General features: G+C 37.1%; 1 protein-coding gene across 2 annotated transcripts in view; it reads right to left on the bottom strand.

The window, feature by feature from the left end:
• LOC128861285 (tyrosine-protein phosphatase non-receptor type 4) overlaps positions 1 to 25,901 on the bottom strand; it is a 40,762-nt gene extending 14,861 nt beyond the window's left edge. For both annotated transcript variants that reach the window (XM_054099305.1, XM_054099304.1), the window contains exons 1-3: positions 25,606 to 25,901; positions 25,067 to 25,342; positions 10,850 to 11,296 (exon numbers count right to left, since the gene is read on the bottom strand). In XM_054099305.1, the coding sequence (XP_053955280.1) occupies positions 10,850 to 10,993 (144 nt within the window). In that variant the 5' untranslated portion in view covers positions 10,994 to 11,296; positions 25,067 to 25,342; positions 25,606 to 25,901. The remainder of the gene's footprint in view (positions 1 to 10,849; positions 11,297 to 25,066; positions 25,343 to 25,605) is intronic.
• Between the last annotated feature and the right edge of the window lie 859 nt (positions 25,902 to 26,760).

The following is a 26,760-nucleotide window of genomic DNA, read 5'->3' on the forward strand; positions in this document are numbered from 1 at the left end:
ATAGAGACCAAAACGTGGACCCTAGAATGTGTTTGTACAATATGGATATCAAATGAAAGCTGTTGATAAGTGCTTTAATACGGGGTAATTTTCATACCTATTGATGACTAGGGTCTGGAAATATATGCCAAAACGTGGACCCGCCGTGTCTTTGCACCGAATTAAACCAAACTTACACACATTGTTAAGTAGGTATTGAAGATGATTTCCGTATAGTTTGAATACCTATTGGTAGATAGGGTCTCAAGATATAGGTCAAAACGTGGACCCGGGTAACCTTCGGACGTGTATGTACAATATGGGTATCAAATGAAAGCTGTTGGTGAATGCTTTAGTACAGAGTATTTTTCATGCCGCTCCGTGACTGGGGTCTCGAGATATAGGTCAAAACGTGGACCCGGGTAACCTTTGGTTGTGTATGTACAATATGGGTATCAAATGAAAGCTGTTGATAAGTGCTTTAATACGGGGTAATTTGTTGTGTTATGTTATGTTATGTTATGTTATTTTATGTTATGTTATGTTATGTTATGTTATGTTCTGTTGTGTTATGTTATGTTATGTTATGTTATGTTATGTTACGTTATGTTATGTTATGTTATGTTATGTTATGTTATGTTATGTTATGTTATGTTATGTTATGTTATGTTATTATAAAGTATATTATGTTATGTTAATGTTAACTCATTCTCTATATCCATACAAAATATCTATCAAACAAATAAAATTAAAATTTTCTTTTGAAAAATGCAACCATTCAATCAGTATTTTCTTATGACGTTATCACGTTAAACTATCGTCAGTAAACCGACTTTACAGACAACCTCTTTTTTTTCATAATTAACAATATGGCGGCCTCAGGAAATATTTTTCAGATTTTCGAGAAAAAAGCGACAATTAATTGTTTAAAAAAATCGAAATTTTTGAAAAAAAAATCTTCCGTCAGGAACGAGTTTTTCATGTTTTCAAAAGCTGTACAAATTTTATTGAAATCTACCTAGCGGTTTTTAAGTTACAGTGGTCACCAGTTCAAAAAACATAGTTTTGAGAAAAACGCATTCAAAGTTTTGCTATCGAGCGCCGGAGCGTGCTTTGTTAATTGTTGAATAACTCGAAAAGTATTTGTCGGATTCACTTAAAATTTTCACACAATATTTTTAAGATACAAAGGGTTTTCCAATAAGAGGTGTTATTTTGATATTCAAAGGAAAATGATACTTTTTATTATAAATGATCGGATGTTTATTTCATTATAAAGAGGAAGGTATGCCGTTAAAAGTGGAAAATAACATCAGGCAAATAAATTTCATGAAATTTTCCATAACCGAATTGCAAAGTGGCTGCCCTATGTCCTCAATTGCCTCGAAAATTCCATCTTTCAGGTCTTGGATCGACCCTGGGCTGTTGGCGTAGACTTTCTCTTTCACGTGGCCCCTGAGAAAAAAGTCACAAGGTTTCAAATCACAAGATCTCGGTGGCCAATTGTGATCACCTAACACGGTCGGAAACTTTTCCCGTAAAAGATCAATGGTTTCGTTGCTTGTGTGGCACGTAGCGCCGTCTTGTTAAAAATAAACGTTGTCCAGATCAAGACCATCCAATTCCGGCCATAAAAATTCGTTTATCATCTCTCGATAGCGCAATCTATTCATTCATAACACCTGTTATTGGAAAACCATTTACTTTAAGAAAATGCAAAACAAAATCCAATTTTTTTTAATTCTGACTACCCCTAACCCCTTAACTGCGCCGGTAATACCAATTAACTCCACCGTCTGTCTAGGGTATTAGTGTCACTTAAAATAATTTAATAAAATAATGTACATCGTAACTTATAAAAATCCGATTCCACTATATGAAAAACTTCCTCATATAATTTTTAACCACAATGAGTCGTGACTTGTGTCACCGATCATTGGCCGTTAGGTAAGCACTCTTCTAGGCCAGGAGTTTTTTCTCATGAATACTGTAGAAGGTCTAGAAACGCGGAAGAAGAAGAAACGGTAGAACACTTCCTCTGTAATTGTCCAGCCTTAACTAGAAGGTTGTTAGGAAAATACACTTTTGACTCTCTTACGGAACTATCCGGTGTGGTGATGAAACCTATCCTACGCTTCATAAGAGCGTCTAAATGGTTCTATGATGAATAAATACTGAGCTTCCCGTGTGGCACAGTAGTACCACAACGAACCTACATCGTCTAAGTGAGTTGGCTATTCTATCCTGACCTACACCTTACAAACAACTCTTTCCGTAACTTGCTTTTAATCAGCATTTGTTTGTTGTATCCATATCCGAACAATATTTTTTGCTTCTTGTGAGCTGAGAATGTAACAAAATAATTTTTCTTAGCATGAAGTTGTATTCGATTTTACGAAGTTTTTGCTTCACTTTTCTGCGCAGAAGAGCTTAGGCTGAGACTGATAAAAAATACCATATTTCCGGTTCACTCGTATTTGCTAATATCTATACTTTTTGCAATATACATATAAAATTATTGATAAGCTTTATTTACGCATGTCTTTCGTGAAGAATTTTGAGCATGGCTGACTATCGTTTTCGACCAAGTGATTCAGAAAAAGTACACATTGATGGTCGGTGTTCGAAAATACATTTAGTATGAATGTGTAGATCCACGCAGAAATATGTATTTTAATACATACTTATATGTATGCGCTAGACTCCATTTGTGCTGTGAATGCACAGCCGAGTTGCTACGAGCTAATCGCTTCATAGCTCGAGTACGACGCAAGTTGAGTTTGCATTGATAATGTGTTGTGGATTGAAGTGCGTCACTTCCCAAAAGACCGAATGACTTGAGAATATTGTTATCAAAGAAAAATCGTTGAAAATCTATAGCAAAAGACTACTGCAGCAATCGGTAGAAAAATCAAAATGGAACCCTTGTGATAATATTTATTACTCGCGCAAGATTTCTATAACCTTGCACAACAATTTTAAGATAACACAAGGTGGCGCAAAATTAATCACGCTTTTGGAAAATTTATTCTTTTTGCAAATAGCGTTGTAAAGGGGTTTCCAATAAAAAGTGTTATGAATGAATAGATTGCGCTATCGAGAGATGATAAACGATTTTTTATGGCCGGAATTGGACGATATTGATCTGGACAACGTTTATTTTCAACCAGATGGCGCTACGTGCCACACGAGCAACGAAACCATTTCTCTTTTACGGGAAAAGTTTCCGGACCGTGTTATCTCTCGAAGAGGTGATCACAATTGGCCACCGAGATCTTGTGATTTAACACCTGGTGACTTTATTCTTTGGGCCTACGTGAAAGTGAAAGTCTACGCCAACAGCCCAGGGTCGATCCAAGACCTGAAAGATGGAATTCGTGAGGCTATCGAGGACATAGGGCTGCCACTTTGCAATTCGGTTATGTAAAATTTCATGAAAAGGATATTGTCCTGTAAGCGTGGTCGTGGTGGTCATTTGCCTGATGTTATTTTCCACTATTAACGGCACACCTTCCTCTTTATAATGAAATGAACATCCGATCATTTATAATAAAAAAACAGCATTTTTTCTTTGAATATCAAAATAACACCTCTGTTTGGAAAACCCTATACTTCAATCATATTTAGCACTTGTGAAGTAGAGAGGTGCAGTATAAAAGCAGACATGCAATGGAGCGCCTCAAGGGCAGAATAAAGATTTCCATCACTCGAAATCTTTTTTTTTTTTTTGTTTTTTTTTGAGTAAAAAAGCTATTTAAAAACAATATTGGATGATTATTTTGCGCCACCTTATATTATTTGTTAAACATTTATGTAAGCTTTTATCAACAATTGGACACTGAAAAAGAAGACTGCAACAAAGAGCCGCAAAAATAAACATTTCTTACAGAAGTGTCCAATTTTCAACGAAAAAAAAAAATTTTTTTTAATTAGAATGTATTGTATTCCAAAATAAAAGTTGTGCTCGATAACAAAATTAGCGAAAATTCTCTTCCAAAGTGAAGAAAAGTCAAAAAAGTTAACTAACACAAAATTACTTATCACTTGCAAAAACCGGTAGAAGAAGACATCAGCCACGATTACTTAAAAATTTTTGTGTTGTCAAAAAAATGATGACTAACATATTTCATTTACGCAGGTTTTTTGTTGTCATTTTTGCTATTATATTCAGCAATTTTAAGGAAATAGATAAATTGGCTGATTTACAGCCGATTCCATCTTGGAGCCGTAAGTGAAGACAGTGGTGCATGCTTCGGTACAAATTTTCCCTTCATTTCAATCCTGCCTGTTTGGAAATATTGCCCTAGCATGACTGTCAAACGCCCCTTTGCGGATAGAGAGATCTGTAGGAAGTTTGGAAAATATGGTGTTAGGTACCCAAAAATGCTACCATGTCCCTTGAGACATTCTCTGGAGACAATCTCTCTGACCAACCTCCTTGAACTTGATTGCACTTTGAGCACCGATGGAAATAATGTTAAAGTCGATGGGCAGCAAGTGCAAAAAGAGATTCAGGGCAGCACTGGGCAAGTTCTACATGCTACGGTGACGCCAATACATTCAGTCCTTTGCACCCTCACCAGTTTAGCGAGGCTTGAGTCCCCATTTTCTGCCGAACATAGATTTGCAGGAGTAGAAGGCTATACTGGCCTTCTTTACCCGATTTTCAATGTGTAGCTTCCAATGGAGTTTGGAGTCAACTATCACTCCAAGATACCTAACTTACGATGAGAGCGGGAGAACGTGGTTGTGTAATTTTGGGGAGTCTAAAGTGTGGAGGTTTATATTTTCTGATAAATATAACTAACTCCGTTTTGTCAGAGTTGACTCTGAGGCCGCAACTGGCTGCCCAGCGACTGAGTACAGCCTTTCCAAAATCTTAGCCATAACTGAGAGAAACGGTCCCGATACAATTAGGACCAAGTCGTGGGCTAGGTAGTATACCTTAATCCCATCCTTATTCAAAATTGTCAGAACTTCGTCAACGTAGCAACTAGCCAAAGTAGGAATGAAAGGACACCACCCTGCAGAGTCCTCCTACGCATGTATCTAGTGACTTTAGGCCCTCTTACTACCGCATTAACATTCTTGCAGCTAAGCAGGGAGGAGATTAAGTGACAGATAGGTCTTTCCACCCCTCGACTATCTTAATGGGTTATGTGCCCTCGTATAAGACCGTTTCCGTGGATTTCCCCTTCAGGTAAGCATGTTGCGCTGGAGATAATTTGCATTCGATGTACTCTCGGATATGATAATCAGTCGGTCTTTCAAATACCTTTAAGATAAATGAGGTAAGACTCATAGTCCTGAAGTTCTTGGCCGAGTCATGACCCCTCCTCCCTGCATTGGGTATGAAAACAACCCTGGCTTTCTTCCAGTTGGTGGGGACGTGATTGAGAGCGATACACGCCACGTAGATTTCTTGCAGGTCAGAAACCACCAAGGTACTTGTTTTCTGAAGCATCACAGGCAAGATATCAAAATCATATGTTTGAAGATCAAACGTTTTTATGATGGTAATTTTTGCTGGCTAAAATTTCTCCAGCACCATATGAACGTCTCTTCTACATCGAACAATCCCTTTACTTTGTGCGCTAAATTTTTGAGTTGTGAATAATTTCATGGCATTGGAGACCGCCTACTTACAGAAATTCAGAATAACTATTACAATTTTTTGCGTTATTATAGTGTTTCTCTTTTGAGGAAAGCCGACTTGGACTCCGACTTCGACTTGTATTTTTGTCTAGTAGTAACTAACACAAAGGTACAAGGCTTTAAAAATATCTTAAGGCATCTTGATAAATATTGCAAGATTTAAAACAACTTAACTTCAACAATATTGTTATTTATAAAAACAACTCAACTAGAGTTGTCAGAATACTAAAAGAGCATATTTATTTGCATTCTCAATTTATTAAGAGACCCTTAGGTTTTGCTTGTTTAAATTTTTTCTTAATTTCAGTAGATCTATTTTTGTTTTTCGTACAAATTCTACTCAACACAAGCACTTAAGTAACATCGCCAACAAAATTTGTTCAAGAGTAGAGTGTCACTGGCTACACTCAGTAGTTGGGCTGCCAGTTGGGGTCTCAGAGTCAATTCTAACAAACGGAGTTGATGCTATTCACCAGGAAATACAAGCCTTCCCCTTTTAAGCTTCCAAGACTAAACACCCAGTGTCTTACACTCTTATCGGAAGTCAAGTATCTTGGTGTAATACTTGGCCCCAAGATCTACTGGAAGCTGCACCATAGTAAATCGAGTTAAGAAGGCCAATATAGCCTTCTAAGCCTGTAAATCTATGTTCCCCAAAAAATAGGGTATCAAGTCACGTGTCGTATTCTGGATGTACAACTTAGTGGTTCTGCCAATTTTGACACATGGTTGCCTAGTTTGGTGGGTAGCTCTTCAGAGGGCTACAACACCACTAATATGGAGAGAGTGCAGAGAACTGCATGTGTGGGCATCACTGGGGCATATAGAACATGTCCCACTGCTGCCCTCAACCTCATTCTGCACTTACTTCCCGCGTATCTTCCAGTTAATTCCATTTCTGCTCAGAGCGCTATTAGGTTGAAGGAGATTGGCCTCTGGAGGCAACTTCCTGTAAGGCATAGTAGCATTTTGAAACAGATCTCCCATTCCTTCTCTGTACTTCGCACTGATGTCTCCATCCGCAAACTGGGTTTTGAGAATTGTGCTTGGGCTATCTTTCCGAGCAGGCAAGATTGGAAAGAGGGGAGAGTCGGCAGGGATATAGATACTTTTGTTTTCACTGACGGATTCAAGATGAAATCTGGAGTAGGAGCGGGGGTTTTCTCCAAATCAGCCAATAATTCGGTATCCTTTAAACTGCCGGAAATGAGCAGCGTTTTTCAAGCAGAGGTCTTCGCGATACTGCAAGCATGCAAAATGCTTAGGGATCGCTGTTGAGAGGGAGGAGACATATTTTTTGCGATAATTAAGCTGCGATCAAAGCCCTGTCGTCGCAGTATTGCCGTTCTCTTCTGGTAAGCTCCTGTAAGGAGGAGGAAACATTTCCCTTATCTGGGTTTCTGGGCACAGAAATATAGAGGGAAATGAAATTGCTGATGAGCTTGCCAGAACGCTTACAGTTATGGGAATCCCCCGCCATTCAATTTCCAAACTCATAGCGGTGTTCATTGGTCAATGAAGAAGATGTGGGGATCCTGCAGAGAAGGCGACTGTTGAGCACTTTCTCTGCAAATGCCCGGCCTTGGCGGCTAGGCGCTTGAGATTCCTTAGCGTGCCTTTTGGGAATGGCTTAAAGAAATTCTGCAGCCTAGATCCCTTTTCTCTCCTCCACTACAACAACATAACTGAATGGCTATAGACGTTTTTCTCTTCCATAATTTTTTTTTCGCAGGTAGTGGTCCACATTATGGTATCAAAACGGCACGTAAGTGCTACTTGTAGTGTACCTGGGGTACTCTTGCCATCTAACCTACCTACCTAGAATGTCAATATATTTTATAGAGATAAATGGAGCGTGATCATATGGTGGGATGTACATACGTGCGTCGACCAACACTGTCGGAGATGATTTAATAATAGTTTGGAACGAGCCACTTTTCGAAAGAACAGTGTTACCCAAGTATATTGAGATACTCCAAAACGTAAAGCTTCCATGTGCTGGAGATTATTTACCAGTAAAAAGGCAATTTCAACACGCGAATGATCTAACGCATACCTTCCGAAATCGCAGACCACGATCAGCCAATAAAAAAATTTGAATATCTCATGCGCAACTTATTTTGTTTTATTTCAACCCCCACTTTATTAGAAAACCATATCCATACCCATGTGTGTATACATATATGTACATAGATATGTTGGTACTTATGTATTGGAATGCAACATATTTTTAGTGTTCATTAGTTACTTGCACTTTGTTTTAAGTGCATTTGTTGGCCAACATTGATCGGTTTCATTACAGTGCACTTATACTTTAGTATGTATTTTGTAAATTACAAAGCAATTAAAACAGAAATAAATATGAAAACGTTAGACAAATAATTAGCGAAAGAAAGCAAAGAGCTTGAAATGGAAAGTCATCGATGGTACTGCGTGGGATGAGCAATGGATATACGAGTGTACTTACATATAATATATAGTACAGTAATGGCCAGAGAAATAGCGCACTGATAGAGTCCTCCATATGAATTGGTCTCTTAGAAAATTAACTGATATTTGTACATAAAGGATGATCAGATTGGAGATACTTTTTCCAATAGGGTTTTTCGACAGATCACGCGTGACTACTGTCAAACTAAATATATCATTATTTTTAATATTCAGTGACATTTCATCATGGAAAGACTTACGCCTGAACTGCGTTTACAAATCATGCAATTGTATTACGAAAATCGACGCTCTGTAAAAAGGGTTCATCGCGCGCTGAGACCCATTTTTAGCTTAATGCCTACATCAATAAGCAAAATTGCCGTATTTAGGCTGAAGAGCAAGCAGAACCCAATCAAGAACAGCAAATCCATTGAAAACAATCGTTTGGTGCGTCCTATGGGCCGAAGGAATCATCAGCTCATATTTCTTCAAAGACGAGGCCAGCGCCAATGTAACAGTGATTGGCGAACGCTAGCGCGCCATGATAAACGACTTTTCGATGCCGGAAATCGAAGCCCGTGATGCCCACACAACATTTGGCTCCAAGCAGACGGCGCTACTTGCCATACATTGTGTAAAATAAGTACCCGGAATTTATAATTTAAACTCTCCCGGGAATACCTGACACTTCAAATTTGGTTTTTTCATGTTGGTACACATGTCCTTGAATGCACAAGCCTTATTAGAACGGGATCTATTACTTAGTGTGTTTTATTCTGCAGTCAAAGTGAGTTGATCTTTTGTTTACTTGGCGAATTTTACTCAATTTTTTGCAAAAAGAGCATCGGAAGGAGGTCTCTGAAGACATGGTTTCCCGAGCTAATACGGACCCTACGTTCATGAAACGCATAATAACTGGTGATGAGACATGGGTCTACGAGTACGATATGCAAACCAGTCAGCAATCGTCTGAATGGCGCTTCGAGAACGAGCCGTATCCAAAAAAACCACGCCAAAGCCGGTCAAAAGTGAAGGTTATGCTCACGGTTTTCTTTGATTACCAAGGCGTGGTGCACTCTGAGTTCCTTCCAGAGGGCCAAACGCCAGAGGGTACCGCCCGAAGTACCCCAGCGAGTCATTCAAAATTGGTGTTTACGGATGGCCGAATTACGGCACCTTTGCGGCCAACATTTGAAAGAGATTATCTTTAAGAACTTAAAGTCATGAATGGTTCTACGCAAAAGTAATAAAGATTGTCCAATAAATTTGAAAATTCGTTGTTTTATATTAATTTAAAATGCGTTACCTCTAAATTGATCACCCTTTACAATAGTAGATAAGTTCGAGTCAATATAATCATTATTGAGTGTATGTTTTATGCCCCGGCGTACTAGTTGAGTAACTTTTAACAAAAATGTTGTTGAGATCGGATAAAAACCGCGCCCATTTTTTAAATGATAAGACTAAATTTCCGTCCCTCTGCCTGCGGTTACAAGCTACAAGGTATTAGGAGTAGTCAGAATTTTCAAAAAATTGGATTTTCTTTTTTTGCATTTTCTTAAAGTATAACATCTTAAAAATATTGTGTGAAAATTTGAAGTGAATCCGACAAATACTTTTCGAGTAATCCAACAATTAACAAAGGGCGCTCGGGCGCTCCTAAATCGATAGCAAAACTTTAAATGCGTTTTTCTCAATGCTATGTTTTTTGAACTGGTGATCGCTGTAACTTAAAAACCGCTTGGTAGACTTCAATAAAATTTAGACTGCTTTTAAAAGACATAAAAAACTCATGCCTGATCAGGGGATTTTTTTCGAAAATCAATTCAATTAATTGTCGGTTTTTTTCTCGAAAATCTGAAAAATATTTCCTGAGGACGCCATTAGTTAATTTTGAAAAAAAAATCTTCGATTAGTCACAAGATTAAAACTAATTTCTCTTATCCAATTGATTTTAGATGAATCTCCAGGGACTTGTGATGATCACCACTTCTGGAGAAATCTGCTCCACACAAATAGCGATAACTTTTACAATCATTCTTTTTTTTTTTTTTGAAATTTTGCTAAAGTCAAGTCGAAACATGATGTATGGTATTAATGCTATGCTTTTATTTTTGTATTGTAAAATAAAGCAATTACTAGCAAAAAAATGATTGAAAATCGTAAATTTTTCGGACTTCTGACTATCCCTAACCCCATAATTAACTTTGCCTATGCGCTTATTTGATGCCAAAAATTAACAGCCAGCTCAAATTAAGTTTTAATGAAACGTGCGTGGGTATAAAAAGTTTGGTACGGACCGAATTTAGAATTTCCTTACTCGCTTTTCTTTGCATTTTTTCTGTGAGCCGCGCGAATGCTCGGACGAGTGCGCTTACCAGTCAACGAAACAATAAACAGACAAAACGTAAAGCATTTAAACATATAAAAACATAAATGAGCAACGCTGTCTGTCTGCTACAACGTGATGGATATCTACATGCGTAAGTACTTTCTATTTAATCATTGACAGCAGATAAGTATTTATGTAGCAAAGTGGTAGGCTGGAGCGAAAATACAATTGCACTGTTGAAATATGGATTTTTTTATGTTAGTAGACTCTTTAAATGAAATGGATGTTATGGTTGGTTGGTTCGCTGATTGTCGACCAACTGTGCCGGCTACCGTATGGTTCAAATACCGTTTGAAGCATTAGGTATGATTTTTCAACTAACTGCATTTGGATATAAAGCATAACATAATTTTGTATATATAACTTTTTTTTTACTTTAAATTACACGCTTACCTCTATCCGAAAGGTGTGGGTTGTGTCATCTAAGAGCAGGACAGTGACACATTGTTGACGTTGTTGTTTCTTATCGCGCGCCAGTTCTTCACTTCGTAAACGACAATTTGCACTCAAATTACTCAAACGAAAACGTTCAAGCATTGCAATTGTCCATGGCAATGTAAAGTTAATTTTCTTTTGCTTTTCTCTAAAAAATTAAATCTATGACTACGTCTTAAGTATTTCCTACAATTATGTATGTATGCAAGTGTTGTCTGCAAAACAAGTGGTCAGTCGCTATTTACTTGGCTGGCTTATAATTTCATTGACAGGAGGTATATTCGATTTGTTTGTATCTCTCTTTTGCGATTTTTAATGTACCTCCTTTGCGTTGATCAACGTTAATTATGATGGACGTTGTTGTTGATCGCTGAATGGATGGATTCATGTGATGGATTGTGTTTTCTGTAATGAAAGATTTTCATAATTAAAAGGTATTGCTTAACATTTTCAATTAAAGAGTTTAATCTTTTTCATAAGATTTATTTATACTTTCTAAGCATTTTTTTATTTAATTTAATAAATTTTTTCCCGTGCATTTTACATCACGTTTGCTTTACAAAAGCCCTTGAGTTTTGCTCTTGTTTAGTGTCTGCGCCAGAACGTATCTTCGAACTTTTGGCAAAACAACTTAAGTGGACTTGGCACTTTTTGCGTGTATATCTACTAAATTGGCGCGTTCGAACGCAATATTTAGACTCTTAGTCATCCACAGTTAGGGTTTAAAAAGCTATCTTAATAAAAATTTACAATAATAAAAATAGATACACGTTTTTTCTCTTTTAAAGGGTGTTTTTTTTAGAGGTTAGGTTTTCAAGTTGTCACTACTTTTTTCGTAGATGGTCTTTTTGACAGCTGTCACTTGATTTATGCTCAGTTTGGTTTGCCATAATGAATAGACTTACACCTGAACAACGTTTGCAAATCGTGCAAATTTGGGCCCAAAACGAGATGGCCACCGATCCCGATTTTCACAAGAAAATTTTGTTCAGCGATGAAGCTCACTTTTGGTTGAATGGGTATGTCAATAAGCAAAATTGTCGCATTTGGAGTGAACATAATCCACAAGCCATTGCTGAGACGCCGTTACATCCTCAAAAAGTCACTGTTTGGTGTGCTCTATGGGCAGAGGGAATCATTGGTCCATATTTCTTTAAAAATGAAGCCGGCCATAATGTTACAGTCAATGGAGAGTGCTACAGAGCCATGATTAATGACTTTTTCGTGCCTGAATTGGACGATGTTGATGTGGACGACCTTTGGTTCCAACAAGACGGCGTTACATGCCATACAGCCAACGCAACAATCGATTTATTGAAGGAAACTTTTGGTGAGCGCATTATCTCGCGCCGTGGACCTGTGGCGTGGCCTCCAAGATCGTGCGATATAACACCGCTGGACTATTTCTTGTGGGGCTATGTGAAGTCGCTTGTCTACGCAGATAAGCCCGAGACGATTGACGTCTTGGAAGAGAATATTCGGCGCGTTATTGCTGACATACGGCACCAATTGCTGCAAAAAGTGGTCGAAAATTGGGCCTCTCGGCTGGAATTTATTCGAGCCAGCCGCGGCGGCCACTTGCCCGAAATCACTTTTAAAACATAATGGCAAACCCTTATCTTTATAATAAAGCTAAATTCTTGGCCATAACATTAAATTATATACGTTTTATTTCATCTTGAAAACCTAGCCTCTAAAAAAAACACCCTTTATAAAGAAGAGATGTAATCATCTAGAAGCCAAAACTTGTAAAATTCAAATAAGTGGCTTTGCCAAAGGTGCGTAGATCTATGTAGTTATATTACGAGTAAGTGAATATTAATTAATATTCCATGTCGTCATTGTGTTCCCCTATATTTGTTGATACGCTTGTACTCGTATATATGTACATATGTATCTATGTATGCATGTAGCCGCTAGCTGGCAATCGTCTCGGTCAGTATGCGTCGAAAATAAAAAAAACATTTCATCACTTCCGGCTGGCAGTGATGAGCAAAGTTAAACTTTGCCAATATGAATTATGCGGGCATCCACGTTCTGCATACACTTATGGTCATTAAAATAAGTACCCCCACGAAAATGCAAGTTTTTTTTTAATTATTAATAACAGATATTCAATTGTATGTGACTTTTATTTCATAGATTAATACAAAAAATAAAAATAAAAATTCAAGGATCTTTTAAGACTTAAACTAGTAACAATAGGAAAAAAAAGAAAATATTCTTGTGGCCAGTAAAATAGGTACGAAATAGACATAGACCAGATACAAAAAAAACTTAGTGATTATTTTATTTTTATTACTTTTTGATTTTGATTTATTCGATTTAGCATAGAATTTATAATCCTACGGCAGGTTTCTGTGTGAGTAGAATATCATAGTTCTTAGACTTTTTGCCATAAATCTTTCTTATTACAGGGTGCGGCACTCGAAGTGTAACCAATTAAGAAGGCCATCAATTTTGTTTGGGCAATTACTTTTATTCGATTCAAAGTAAAAAATGTGTGAAAATAATACAAAATTAAGAATTAATTTACTTTTGCTCGTTATGTTCTGCATTTGCCTTGACTATGGTCTTGAGACGGTCCAGAAACGAATCACAAGCTGCCCGAATGTGACTTATAGGTATTTTGGCCCACTCGTGGGCAATAGCTTTTTTCAGCGCCTCGAGGCTGGTGAATCTTTTAGTTCGGACCTTGCTCTCCAAAATGGTGGATGTTATGAAGTTCGGAACGTTGTTTTTTAACCATTCTTGGTTCACTCGAGCTTTGTGAGATGGTGCCGAGTCCTGTTGAAACGTCCATGGTATGCCACCGAAATGTTTGTTTGATAATATTTCGCATTTCTCTTGACGCCAGGCTTGATGAAAATGATTGCAGAGCGCCCATTTGCGGTTACAGCGGCCCAAGCCATTACTTTCAGCGAGTACTGACTCCTGGTGGCCAATCGATTACTCAAATTCTCGTATGAACGGTCGGTCAAATAAACCCTATAGTTTAGGAAATTTACGAATTGCTCAATTTGAAAAATTTTCTCCTCAGAAAACACAATGTTCGGAAATTGATCGCTTACGGCCAGCGAAGCAACTCCTTCGCTCTATCAAGTCTGACTTGTTGCTGCTTCGGTGTGAGATCATGCGCCTTTTGGATCTTATAAGGCTTTACTTTGAGATCATTTTTTAGTATGCGGTCAGATACTTTCAGTTCTTTCGCCATTTGATTGGCACTTCGTCGGGGATTTCGCTCAAGTCGCTTCTTCACTTTCTGAACCATTTCACGTGACGTTGCAGTCTTTTGATGACCACCTCCATGACGTTTCGCGATACTACCAGTATCAGTGTAACGATTAATGATGCGATAAACAGAAACTTTATTAACTTTAAGGTGCTCGAGCTCACGGACAATCGCTTGTTGGATTTTCCAGCCAAATATACAAGGTGACTGAGCTTAAGTAGAAACGACAGCAGCTTTGTTCTGATAACTTTGAGTTTATTTATTTAAAATAATCCCCTCTGTTTCAGGTCATTGACCGGAATCCGGAATGTCCTTCAGGATGTCGGTACAAACCTTTTGGATGGTCTCTACGGACGCAAAACGTTTTCCTTTCATAGCCAAATGTAATTTTCCGAATAGGTAGAAGTCACAGGAAGCCATATCAGGCGAATACGGTGAGTGAGTGATGGTTAATATGCGATTTCTAGTCAAAAAATCCCTGTGAACAATTCCCTTGGAATCGTAAAACAAATGAGTATCGACTTGATTTTTGACTTTTCCAAACGCGATTTTTTGGGTGGTGGCTCGTGTGGGGCCTTCCATTCGGCAATTTGGAGTTGCCGGAATGAAACGTGCACAGACCTTTCATGAATTTCAACAATGATTTCGGTTCATTTTTGGCAAATTTACAAACAATTTCGATGGAGTTTTCGGTGATTACTAATTTTGAATGGCCCGTATGTTCATTGTCATTTATGTTCTCACAACCATCTCTAAAACGTGAACAACACTCATGAACTCTGGCACGAAATAGACAATCATCGCCATAAACTTTTTTCATCAATTCAAATGTTTCCGTAATCGCGTTTTACCGATTTTAAGACAAAATTTGTTATTAGCTCTTTGTTCGAAACTCATTTTTGTACCGATGACACAAACATACTGACACTTTAGACGCAATAACTTCGCTTCCACTGCACCGAATGTCACCAAGCTTTCACTGGAAGTCAGCTAGGTTTGTAACTTCCAATGCACTAACACATTAAAAAGATGGCGGCATAAAAACGATTTTATGATGCTAGTCTTGTTTATTTTGGACTTCACCTTGTATATTTGGCGCGTACCCCCCTGAGATGCTGTAAAAATAACACAAGGTTGGCCAAATAAGGCCAACTAATGTTAAACAAGAATAACTTTTTTATTTTCTAATATAATGGGCACAAAAGACCGTGAGGCCGAAGTGCAAACCTCGTAGAATATCTATCTATGTATCTATATAATTGTTTGTCTTTTTTTGACTATTATAGTTGAAGTTTTGGAAATTTATAATGAATACATCAGTACACAACAACGCCTTATCGACTTTTTCTATCCATGTCAATGATCAATTATTATGACACAGCGAAGTTATTGTCAATATTTTAATTCAGGATCCGCCCCCACAGCCTTCGCAATTATAAGTTTGATCGGCTGTTTTTTTTTTTTTGGAGGAACGGTGAACAGCAGCCGACCGTTCTGGAACGGGAGCTCAGCGAAATATTCGCACTGAAAACAATGTGGAGGCAGACTGTTGCAAAAGATCCATCTATCTCAATTCATCATTGTTCCAGCCAAGTGGGCATTTCCTTAAGTTTCGCATACAAAATGCAAATTGCTATCGCAAGACCTGGCTTTACGTAGTCTACGTAAGTTTATGCGTGGATTTTGGCTCGTAAATGATCTGGTAATATTATGAGTAACAGAATGTTTTTTTTGTTTTTTGTCAGGACAACTAGCAAGTGCAGCACTCAAACATTAATTAAGTCTATTGTACTACACTTGGACTCCCTTATAATTTTCTTTAAATCTACCCAATCTCCGATGAAATCTGAGTAGATCTTATGGTGCCAAGAAGCCAAGGTGGTCGCTTCTTAACACATCAGTGCCAAAGACCTCAAATCTGATTCGAACGGAGGCTGGGTAGAGTACACTGTCTGAGATGCCTAGCTTTTCCATGTGCTTCGCCCACAGAAAGTGGCCAGTCATCAGTCCAACCAGCTGTCTGTAATCCCTTCTGCTTAATGCGACAGTCGATCGGACATAACAGGTAACATCAGTTTAGTCCATCTGCAGCCCCTCTTAGCCTGCCAAGCTCGCTTGTGGGTTGTAGGAAACCATTTGCTAACCGTCGCTTTGATGGCTGCAGAAGGGAGTGGCAAAACGGGCATCTTAGCTAAGGGGTCAGAGGTATTGTTACCCACGATACCCACGTGTCTCGGGAGCCATGTTAGCATTAGGCTATTATGTGTACCGGCATAGTTCAGCCTGGATTTACTGAACTCGACTACCCCTGATGTGTTTGGGGGGTTGTCTAAGGCCATGAACGCAGCTTGGCTGTCGCTACAGACACATATAGATCTGCTTCTCCATCCGATTTCCACAACAAAGTTCATCGCTTCTTGAACAACATACACCTCCGCTTGAAACACAGATGCATGCATTCCAAGAGCAAAGTGCAGTCTTGTCCAGCTGGATTTCACGTAGACCTCAGAGCCGGAGCCGTGCTCGGTCTTGGAGTCATCCGTGAAAATGCGAAAACAGAATGTAACTTTGCAAGCAAACTTTGTAACTTTTTAAAGCAAAACTTTCATAAATATTTCTCAGGTGCGTTTGCAACGCAATTCATAAACTTAAAATTTTAGACGAACACCCCTAATATGTTTTTTAAGGGGACCGTCTAGTTTAGAACTTTCAAAAAATCATTTTTTTTTTTACATTTTTCGAAGAAGAATGATGAAATGGAGAGTGCAGAAGGTGTTCCCTACGTTGCTGATTGAGTCCATTGCTGATTGAGTCCAGGCAAGATTTTTTTTTTCAATTTTATATTAAAAAAACTTTAAACGCGTTTAAAAACGCTAATTCCCCCTTAATGTTACGCTTCAGTTAAAAAAAGGCAAACTAGACATGCTTCTAAAGCCACTAGGTAGAGTACCAGTTCGGAACTAGTCAGTACCTCCACGGGGTTTATGTTGGTATGACAATCTGTTAGTCGGTGTGTGACGTTGAGCGTGTAGGCATTCCGAATTGTATGTTAAAAACAAAGTACCTACTTATGTAAATATAATTTCCTGTTGGCATCTAGCCGAGATGACCTAAATGATATTTTATTTTAATATTGTATAAACGTAAGCGATGAACCAACAACAAAAACAGCTGTGAAAACAAGAACGTCAACTTTGTACAATATTTCGCAGCGGTTGCAAATGAGAATGACGAAAGACATTCAAGCAAAATAATAAACATATTTTATTCTGACAAAATGAATACATTTCGACGATTAAATGCTTACGAAATTCTACAATATGTATATAATAAATTAATTATCATGATAATATGAGGCTTTTAATCTTGACGCCATCTTCTCCAATTCGCGTGCATCTTTTTATTCTCTCGGCAAGCCGTACGAATGGCAGATGAGATCTAAGAGGAGCTTTCCTACTTCTATATACTTCCACTCTCTTACATATTAAACAGGGGAAAATGAAAAAGTTCAGAAAGCTACTAGAAATCAGAGCACAAATTAAAATTTAGCTTTGCCGAATTTCGAGCAGACATAAAATTTAAAATTTTAAACATTGAAATTTTATTTATTTTTCAAGCTGACTCGATTTCGTTGGTGAAAGTTTGACATTCGCATTATAAAATGCATGCAAAGTAGAACATCGTTTGACCCCTAATATAGCAGCATCAACGAAGTTTTGTCACAAGCCGCAATTCTACCGGAAATTCAGTACATGTCAAGCGGCAACACCGTCTCTAACGGCGACTAAGTCAAAACGCGAAAATAGACAAACTGCGGTTAACGAACTGCAAATTATTCGCTGACAGCAACAAAAACACTTAATGTATACTATAATTTGTGTTTTTTATGTAAATCTGTATGGATGTTAACACGCTTTGACAAGTTGTTGATACAGCTTTCGCAAGTGTAATGCGAATTTAATACACCAAATGTTGATTCCGATGAGACGACTGTAATCCAAAAGTAAAATGAAATTTTTTGCGAATTTTAAAATTTGTATTTGTTTTTCTAAATCACTTTATCACTTTCAAAGTGCTTCCCAGGCTACAACAGGCATGCGTTCAATCCTCAAACAATTGTTGGAGTCGATTTGAGGAACTGCCTACAAGCACTTAACAATTCGGGTTTATCTCTTCAACTGCGGCGAAACGGTGCCTTCGAAGCTACCACTGGATATTGGGAAATAGCAGAACTCACTCGGCGCTAAGTTAGTGAATACCAGCAGTTGTGGAATACCATATTTGTTTGAAGTTTTAGGGAAATGCTTGCGCAGAACAAATGAGGAATATCCTAGTGTATTTGGCACCAAACAAGATTTCATTTTTTTCAGTTATAAGATTTATATTAAATGTTAGCAGTATTGATCAAGTCTCTAATGGTGCATCGACGATTATTGAGCACAAATCCTTTGTTTTTATTGACGTGATAAACGGGGTGATAAACGGTTCACTAGACAGAGCTAGTTTACTGGAGCGGCAGCCCTTAGTGGAGAAAAACCCGAGTCATTCCGGTAACGTAGAACCGGCTGTCATGGGAATTTTATTGACGTGCTGATCATCAGTTAAGAGGACAGATACCTGTAAAATTTCGAATTTTTTTTTTTCATAAAATGTTAACATTATTCCCTTAAGAATATGTCAAACAATTTTTAGAACGTAAATTTAAGTATTTCTTATATTATAGATCGGCAACCGTCACGACTCTACAGGGTGAACGATATGAAGTGTTACCAACTTCACACTGCTTGTATCTGTAAAACAGCTCATGACATCAAAGAAAAATGGCCAAAGAACTGAAAATATCGCAAGACAGCATTCGACGCGTATTGAAAAATGAGCTCAATTTCAAGGCTTACAAGTTCCAAAAAGCACACGATCTTTCAAAAGTTCAAAACAAAGTTCGGTGCGAAAGAGTAAAGGAGTTGTTGCGCTTGCACGAACGTGACGAATTTCCTAACATTGTGTTTTCTGATGAAAAAAATTTCCCAATTGAGCAGTGCATAAACACTCAAAACGATCCTGTTTACTTCACCGAACGCTCATACGAGAATTTGAGCCTACGTATGGCCACTCGAAGCAATTTCCCATCGCAAGTAATGGTTTGGGCCGGAGTGACCGCTGATGGACGCTCTCCAATCGTTTTTATGCAGCCTGGTGTCAAAGTGAATGCGACTTGTTATCGGGAAAATGTTTTAGAAGCTGCTTTAGAGCCGTGGACACGCAAACATTTCGGTCGTAGACCATGGACGTTCCAACAGGACTCGGCACCGTCTCATAAAGCTCATGTGAACCAAGAATGGTTAAAAAATCATGTTCCACACTTCATTTCGTCCACACAATGGCTTTCGAATTCGCCAGACGCAAATCCGATGGACTCTTCCATCTGGTCCATTTTGGAGAGCAAGGTGAGGACTAAAAAATATGTCAGTATGCGCTGAAAAAAGCGATTATACGAGAATGGGCCAAAATACCTCAAGATCACATTCGGGCAGCATGCAACTCATTTTTTGACCGTTTCACCGTCATTTTTGAACAATTTTGTCTTTGAAATCAATAAAAACTAATTTCACACAAAAAAGTTATGGGCCCCTATTATGAGTTGCATTCGATCTTCGATATTCGTTGGTTGTCGAAGATCGAAAATCGAATGTCAATTTGGTATTATGAGCGGTGCAACGCTGTCGAAATTTTCGTTGTATACCGAATTTAGAGTCGAATGCAATTTTGCTTTCGATTGTGTAGCGTATTGTGGGAAAACTTGTTAAAATGTAAGTTGTTTGCGATTATTTATTGTTTTATAGTAACCAAATAATAAATATATACTAATTTTGTTAATATTATGCAGGAATATGTTAATATATGTTAATATTTTGCGAGGAATTTACAACGGAGCTGAATTGCTTGGGACCACCAGTTAGAGCGGCAGCAAAATGGATTAAGGTTAATAATGTTTTTTTTTTGTGATGTTTATAGAAATACATTTTTATTTTTTTATTATTTTCCCTTGGCAGGTATGGGCTGAAATACGTAGAGGAACTGAAATACATATTTTTTTCGAATGACGAATAATTGAATAAAGAAAATTTATAACAAAAATAAAACAGAAACTGTGGCGTAAAGGTTTCTATTTAATACTTTTTAGATTTTTCTATAATATTCTAAGAATTTCATTTCTTATGTTTTCTGCTTCTCCGTTATTTGGCTCCACTTCAATATCTTCAGCATCATCGTTGAGGGTCTCATCGGATAACTCTTCATCCGGAAGTCGAACATTATAAAACAAGCAAATGTTGTGCAAAGCTGCACACACATTAATAATTTGTGTTGCTTTTTTTGGAGAATAGTGAAGAGCTCTTGGCTCGGGTGCACTGCTGCAACTGGTTTGTTGTACTGGACAGTAGGTTCATAAACGGCTCTTTAGATAATCTAAAGTTCTTTAAAAAACTGTAAGGAAATTTCTGTAATATTATGTACGTCAACACATTTTGAAAATACTAAACTTACTCAGTGGAAGCCATTTCAAGGGGGTTGGATGCGCCCCTCAGCTGTTTTCTACATCTAGCTAGTTCCACTAATCTTTCATCGAGCGTTGAATCGTCGAACCACAACTCCGTTGTACTCATTTTCACAAAAAATACTTTTTTTTAACTTTTAAAATTGTTGTTAGCAAAGAATTTCAACACAATCGGTTTTTCTTTTATTTTGATTTGCTGTATCAGCTGAGAAAAATTATCTATTGTAAATGCGTCGAGCGATCGAAATTCACAATAGTCCTATTCTTCAACGAATGAGCACCATAATACCAAATGAAAATTCGTTCGATCAGCACTTTCGACTATAGTCGAAGATCGAATGTTGCTCATAATAAGGGCCATGGTGTTTGGAATAGTTAACACTTCACATCGTTCACCCTGTATTCTTTGCGTTCGAGCGCTGGGAGAGCTATAGTTACGTTGCCGAATTTAGACGCGTTTTTCTCAAAACTATATTTTTCGAATTGGCGTACACGATAACTCGAAAAGTTATTAACCGATCTCCCTGTCTGACAATTTTGAAAAAAACATATTGACTTCTTCATTTTAAATAATTTTAATGAAAATCAGGGAAAATATGGCCGTTTATAGGTATCTGTCCCCTTAATAGAATGTATTTGCTGCATTCTTCCGAGCAGTATATGAAAGTGGTGAACTTCCGACTACTTTTTTTGTTAATTCAATGCCCATCAAAAACATTGACTCGTTTTTTTTATTCACCGAAGATGTTACAGGGTCCGGCACACGTCCGGTTACACACCAATTAAAAAGGTCATACATTTAGTTTGGAAAATTACTTTTATTCAATTCAAAGTAAAAAATGTGTGAAAATAATACAAAATTAAGAATCATTTTACTTTTGCTCGATACGACCACCTTTTGCCTTGACTATGGCCTTGCGACGGTCCAGAAACGAATCGCAAACTGCCCGAATGAGACTTGGAGGTATTTTGGCCCACTTGCGGACAATGACTTTTTTTCAGCGCCTAAAAGCTGGTGAATCTTTTAGTTCGGACCTTCCTCTCCAAACTGGTCCAAAGAGAATAATCCATCGGATTCCCGTCTTGTGAATTTGAGAGCCATTATGTGGACGTTATGAAGCTCGGAACGTTGTTTTTTACCCATTATTGGTTTGCTCGAGCTTTGGGAGACGGTGCTGAGTCCTGTTAAAAAGTTCATGGTCTGCCACCGAAATGTTTGTCTGCCCATGGCTTCAAAGCAACCTCCAGAATACTTTCCCGGTAATAATTCGCATTTATCTTGACGCCAGGCTCGATGAAAACGCCTGGAGAGCGCCCATTTGCGGTTACAGGCCAATCGATGACTAAAATTCTCGTATGAACGGTCGGTAAAATAAACCGGATTGTTTTGGGAGTTTACGTCAGAAAACCTAATGTTCGGCAATTTACCGCTTTCGGCCAAGCGAAGAACTCCTTCGCTCTCTCAAGTCTGACTTCTTGCTGCTTTGGTGTGAGATCATGCGCCTTTTGAATCTCGTAAGACTTGACTTTGAGATCATTTTTAAGTTTGCGGCGGATGCTACGGTCAGATACTTTCAGTTATTTCGCCATTTGATTGGCCCTTCGTCGGGGATTTCGCTCAAGTCGCTTCTTCACTTTTTGTAAATTAATATTTCGTGTAAAAATGTAAAATAATATTTCTTAATATTTACTGTCCCGCAGGATTGAATGAATATGGAGTTGTCAACTCAGTTTCAACGACAGTTGGGTTCATTATGGGTCTATTGAGTCATATTTGGGTAATGTTTATACAGCGGCCGCCGTAGCCGAATGGGTTGGTACGTGATTACCATTCAGAATTCACAGAGAGGTCGTTGGTTCGAATCTCGGTGAAAGCAAAATTAATAAAAAAAAAGAAAAACATTTTTCTAATAGCGGTCGCCGTGAAAAAGCTCCTCATAAAAATATCTGCCGTTCGGAGTCGGCTTGAAACTGTAGGTCCCTCCATTTGTGAAACAACATCAAGACGCACACCACAAATAGGAGGAGGAGCTCGGCCAAACACCTAACAGAAGTGTACGCGCCAATTATTTTTTTTATTTTTTTTATACAGTTACAACAACAACTTCGTTATAATTAAATTAATATGATAAACGAAAGTGAATTTTTAATTAAAGATTTCGCCCAAATCCTTAATTTCATTTACACGCCTTAGGGGCGAAATGGAGATGTGACATGGTGTCAATGATATTGGAACGTTTAGAAAAGGTCACGTGGAAACACTTGATTTAGTTTCAATGAAACGCGATGCTTAATTTGCATATCATTCCTTACAATATATCGATTTTTTTCGATATTCTTGGTTTTCTAACTTTTTTCTCGACATTTTTCCCCTTATTTTTAGTTTCAACTTATTACATTTCGACATACGAGACCCAAAGACCCGAACCGAATTTGCACTTCGTTACTTGTTTCTCAATTTGATACAAACCATGCCAAGCACTTCAGGTTAATAATTTTTTTTATTATCACATATACATACGTACTGTACACACATCCTTACATTTATTCATGTATACATCCATATCTCTTTTAACACAATCAGTGCTACATTCATGACATCAATAACGGCGATCGTATTTGAGAACATCTCAACCCAGTTCACAAGTCTCCTCTTTGGTTTATAATGTAATGGCATACCAACAATGCAAAAGTGTAGGTAGGATGCCGATTCATTTGGCATATGCCCTAGATGGTGACACTCAGAACTCTAAATTTAGCCGCTGATATATGTTTACGGCGTATGTACACACACATACAAGTATGCTGCCGTATGTTTTGTGCATAGCCATGTGCCCTTGTAGAGGGTATCTATCACTTCGAGCTTGTAAAGTTAAAGCCACAAATAATGATTAGGGTGAACGTCTGAAATAACTAGTAGAAGTATTTACATTGAAACCTTTATACATGTGCATGTACATATGTACTGCATATGCATACTCAAATATGTTAACATATTTTAAAAGCTGCTATGTATGTAAATACCCTGTCTTAATAATTATAAGCATGAATGCAAACTGATTGTTGCACAAACATTTCAGTATGATTTGTACAATTCGAAGATTATGCACATTTAGCGTAACATGAAAGGCTTAAGTTCTACGTTTTCGAGTTTCAAACCACTAAAGGGTTTGTTGGAAAACATTATAAGATATTGCACACGGTTGTCTGCAGTTACCAATTCGAACGATTCGTCTTGCTGCCCATTGTCATTTAGAATTTGCAATGTTGCATTAATTACGGCTTCGCCTAGTTTTTATAGCATTTATGGGGCTTTACCTCTGTTAGCACAAAAAAAAAAATGTATGTGGTCTACGTTAACGTTCGGATGCAAATATATTTACATATGCACACATGTGTGTGTATTGAATTATACACCTTTGTGTATTTTGCAATATTAAAACTTAAGCAAGGACGTGATGAAAATTATTTCTTTAATGCCAGTAGTGAAAATTAGAATTCGGAAAATTTGGTCTGAAGAGCAAAGTAATATTTTATTTATTTAATATTTAATTTATATTTATTTAATATTTTAATTGTATTTATTTACTATTTTATTTATATTTATTTATTATTTTATTTATATTAATTTAATTATAATTTATGTATTTACAGCCTAAAGAAAATTTCGCAGTCGGACTTTTAAAACGTATCTTTTAACAGATGTACATATGTAAACGTTTGTACACATTCATGGATCCTTAAAAAAAGATAATGTAATTTAAATGATCTACTTTGTAGCTGCCTACACTAATGGAAAATCGGGCACATTTAAATATTCAAAAACACCAAACGAATCAAATTTGCTCTCTCAGTTTCGAGGTTAGAAATACGCGTTGAAAATTTTGTTCGCATTTTTTTATCATGTAATTGACTTCCCTAGGACATATGTAACTCTCCTACATTTCTGAGTACATAATTATACATAACCACAACAGTCGGTTCTACGTTACCGGAAGAACCCGGATTTATATCCGTAGTTTGAGCAACCGTCTTCAACAATAAAACTTACATGTATATGTATTTGGCTACGCACCACATTTAAGTTATTTCATTTTATACATACAAATTAATTAATTTCTATAATGGCAATAGCGACAATTCGAATTCGGTTTGCAGAGCAATATATGTATGAACTTATTTTACAACTAACAACATTCCCTCTCATATTTTCACCGAACTTAATTCTTATCAGACAATGATCGCCCATTTTTATGTGAGTATTTTACAATACATTCAAGGCTCAAAAAGATAAGAATTAAACTTTTTTTTATATTCTTGCCATAAAACTCAAGATTTATTATGATTTTTACATATGTATGTATGTATTCAAATAAATTTACGCACTTACCTTTGTCGAAATATTTAAAATTTGAGCAAAGTGTTGAATTTTATATTCCTTCAAAAGCTATTTCCTTCTAAAAGGCAGTGTGAGCAGAGACAATTGTAATATTTTTTATGCTCCCCTCGTAACGTGCACAATTTTGTACTATGTACACACGTACATAAAGACAGCTACCAAATTTATTTTAAGTCAGTGAGAGCGCAAGAGCGAAGGGCATTAATAGCAAAAAGAAGAAGATGAGCACTCTGCGGATTTTTAAGTACTCACTATTTGCAACGAAAACTAAAACAACCAACAAATATTATATTATATTATATACACATATTTAACATCTTCTCTATTGAATTTGTATGCATAATATTTATTATTGAACTGTACCCGCAATATATATAAACAAACAGATATTATTTATGAACAAATGCAAGGAATTTTTATATTTTCTGCAATTCATTAAATTTACTTTTTTCACTTGTTAAAATTTACACAAACCCAACGAAAATCATTTCTTTTGGTACGAATATGCATATCGGAAATATCAATCATACTTATTCACACACGCATATGTACATACATACATATATCACAAAATTAAAATTGTAGACGAAGTGATTCCGAGAAGTTACAAGATTTCTTCGACTCGATGAGAGGATATATACGAAAACATTGGCAAAAGCACTTCACTTAATAAATTTCTCAAGTAAAAAACACTAACGTACATTTCTAGGCTTGTAATAAATCAAATAAAAACTAAAGCTGATTAGACGAACAAAATACCGTCTACCAACTAAAACAATATTTAATCTGACATTTCGCTTTAACACGGAAATCGAACTGAAAGCTAAAATTCAGACGGAGTCCACCACAAAGCAAACGAAGCAATTATGATGGCGGCTACAAATCAGAGTTGCACGGAAGCGTCAACTTGTAATTTTGACATGTGCGTAAATATCGACTAAAAAGTGCGACATTAATGGACCACAAAAATTATTTTGTTGTCTCTTTTCATTTCGTCCCATTTTCACATATGGCCAACTTGCGGTTCGAACATTTCATTTTCGAAAATGCCTCCAGAAAACCCGTTCGCAGTATTCGCGCATGCATACCGTGCAGTAAAATGAAAATCGAGTTATCAAACTATGAAATCACAGGCAATTTTAACCCTTACGAGCATGGTGGGAAGCCAGGTTCCCACCTTCTTTTTTCTCAACTTTTCTCTACAGATTTGATATTTATGAAAATGGGACCGAGAAAATTTATTTATATGATAATCCATATATCAAAGAATGTAACTGAAACTAAGAAAATTGTTTTGCGTGAATTTATAAACAATTACAGATAAACAAATTGAAAAAATCGTCTATTTGCAGGAAAAAATTCATTTTTCAACAAAGTACATAATGTATAAAGATGGGACATGATACTATAAGGTTTTTGGGGTTGCTGATTACGAATCTGAGGTCAGATTTGAGAAATTCAATATGGCGGATACAAAATGGCGGACATATTTTTTGAAAAATTGTTGGATACTCACCAAGTTTGATATTAGGGAGTTTTTGGGGTCGCTGATTACGAATTTTGGGTCAGATTTGAGAAATTCAAAATGGCGGATACAAAATGGCGGACATATTTTTTGAAAACTTGTTGGATACCAAAAACTCCCTAATATCAAACTTGGTGAGTATCCAACAAGTTTTCAAAAA

This window comes from Anastrepha ludens, chromosome 4 (assembly GCF_028408465.1).
Source record: "Anastrepha ludens isolate Willacy chromosome 4, idAnaLude1.1, whole genome shotgun sequence".
NCBI classification, from domain to species: Eukaryota; Metazoa; Arthropoda; class Insecta; order Diptera; family Tephritidae; genus Anastrepha; species Anastrepha ludens.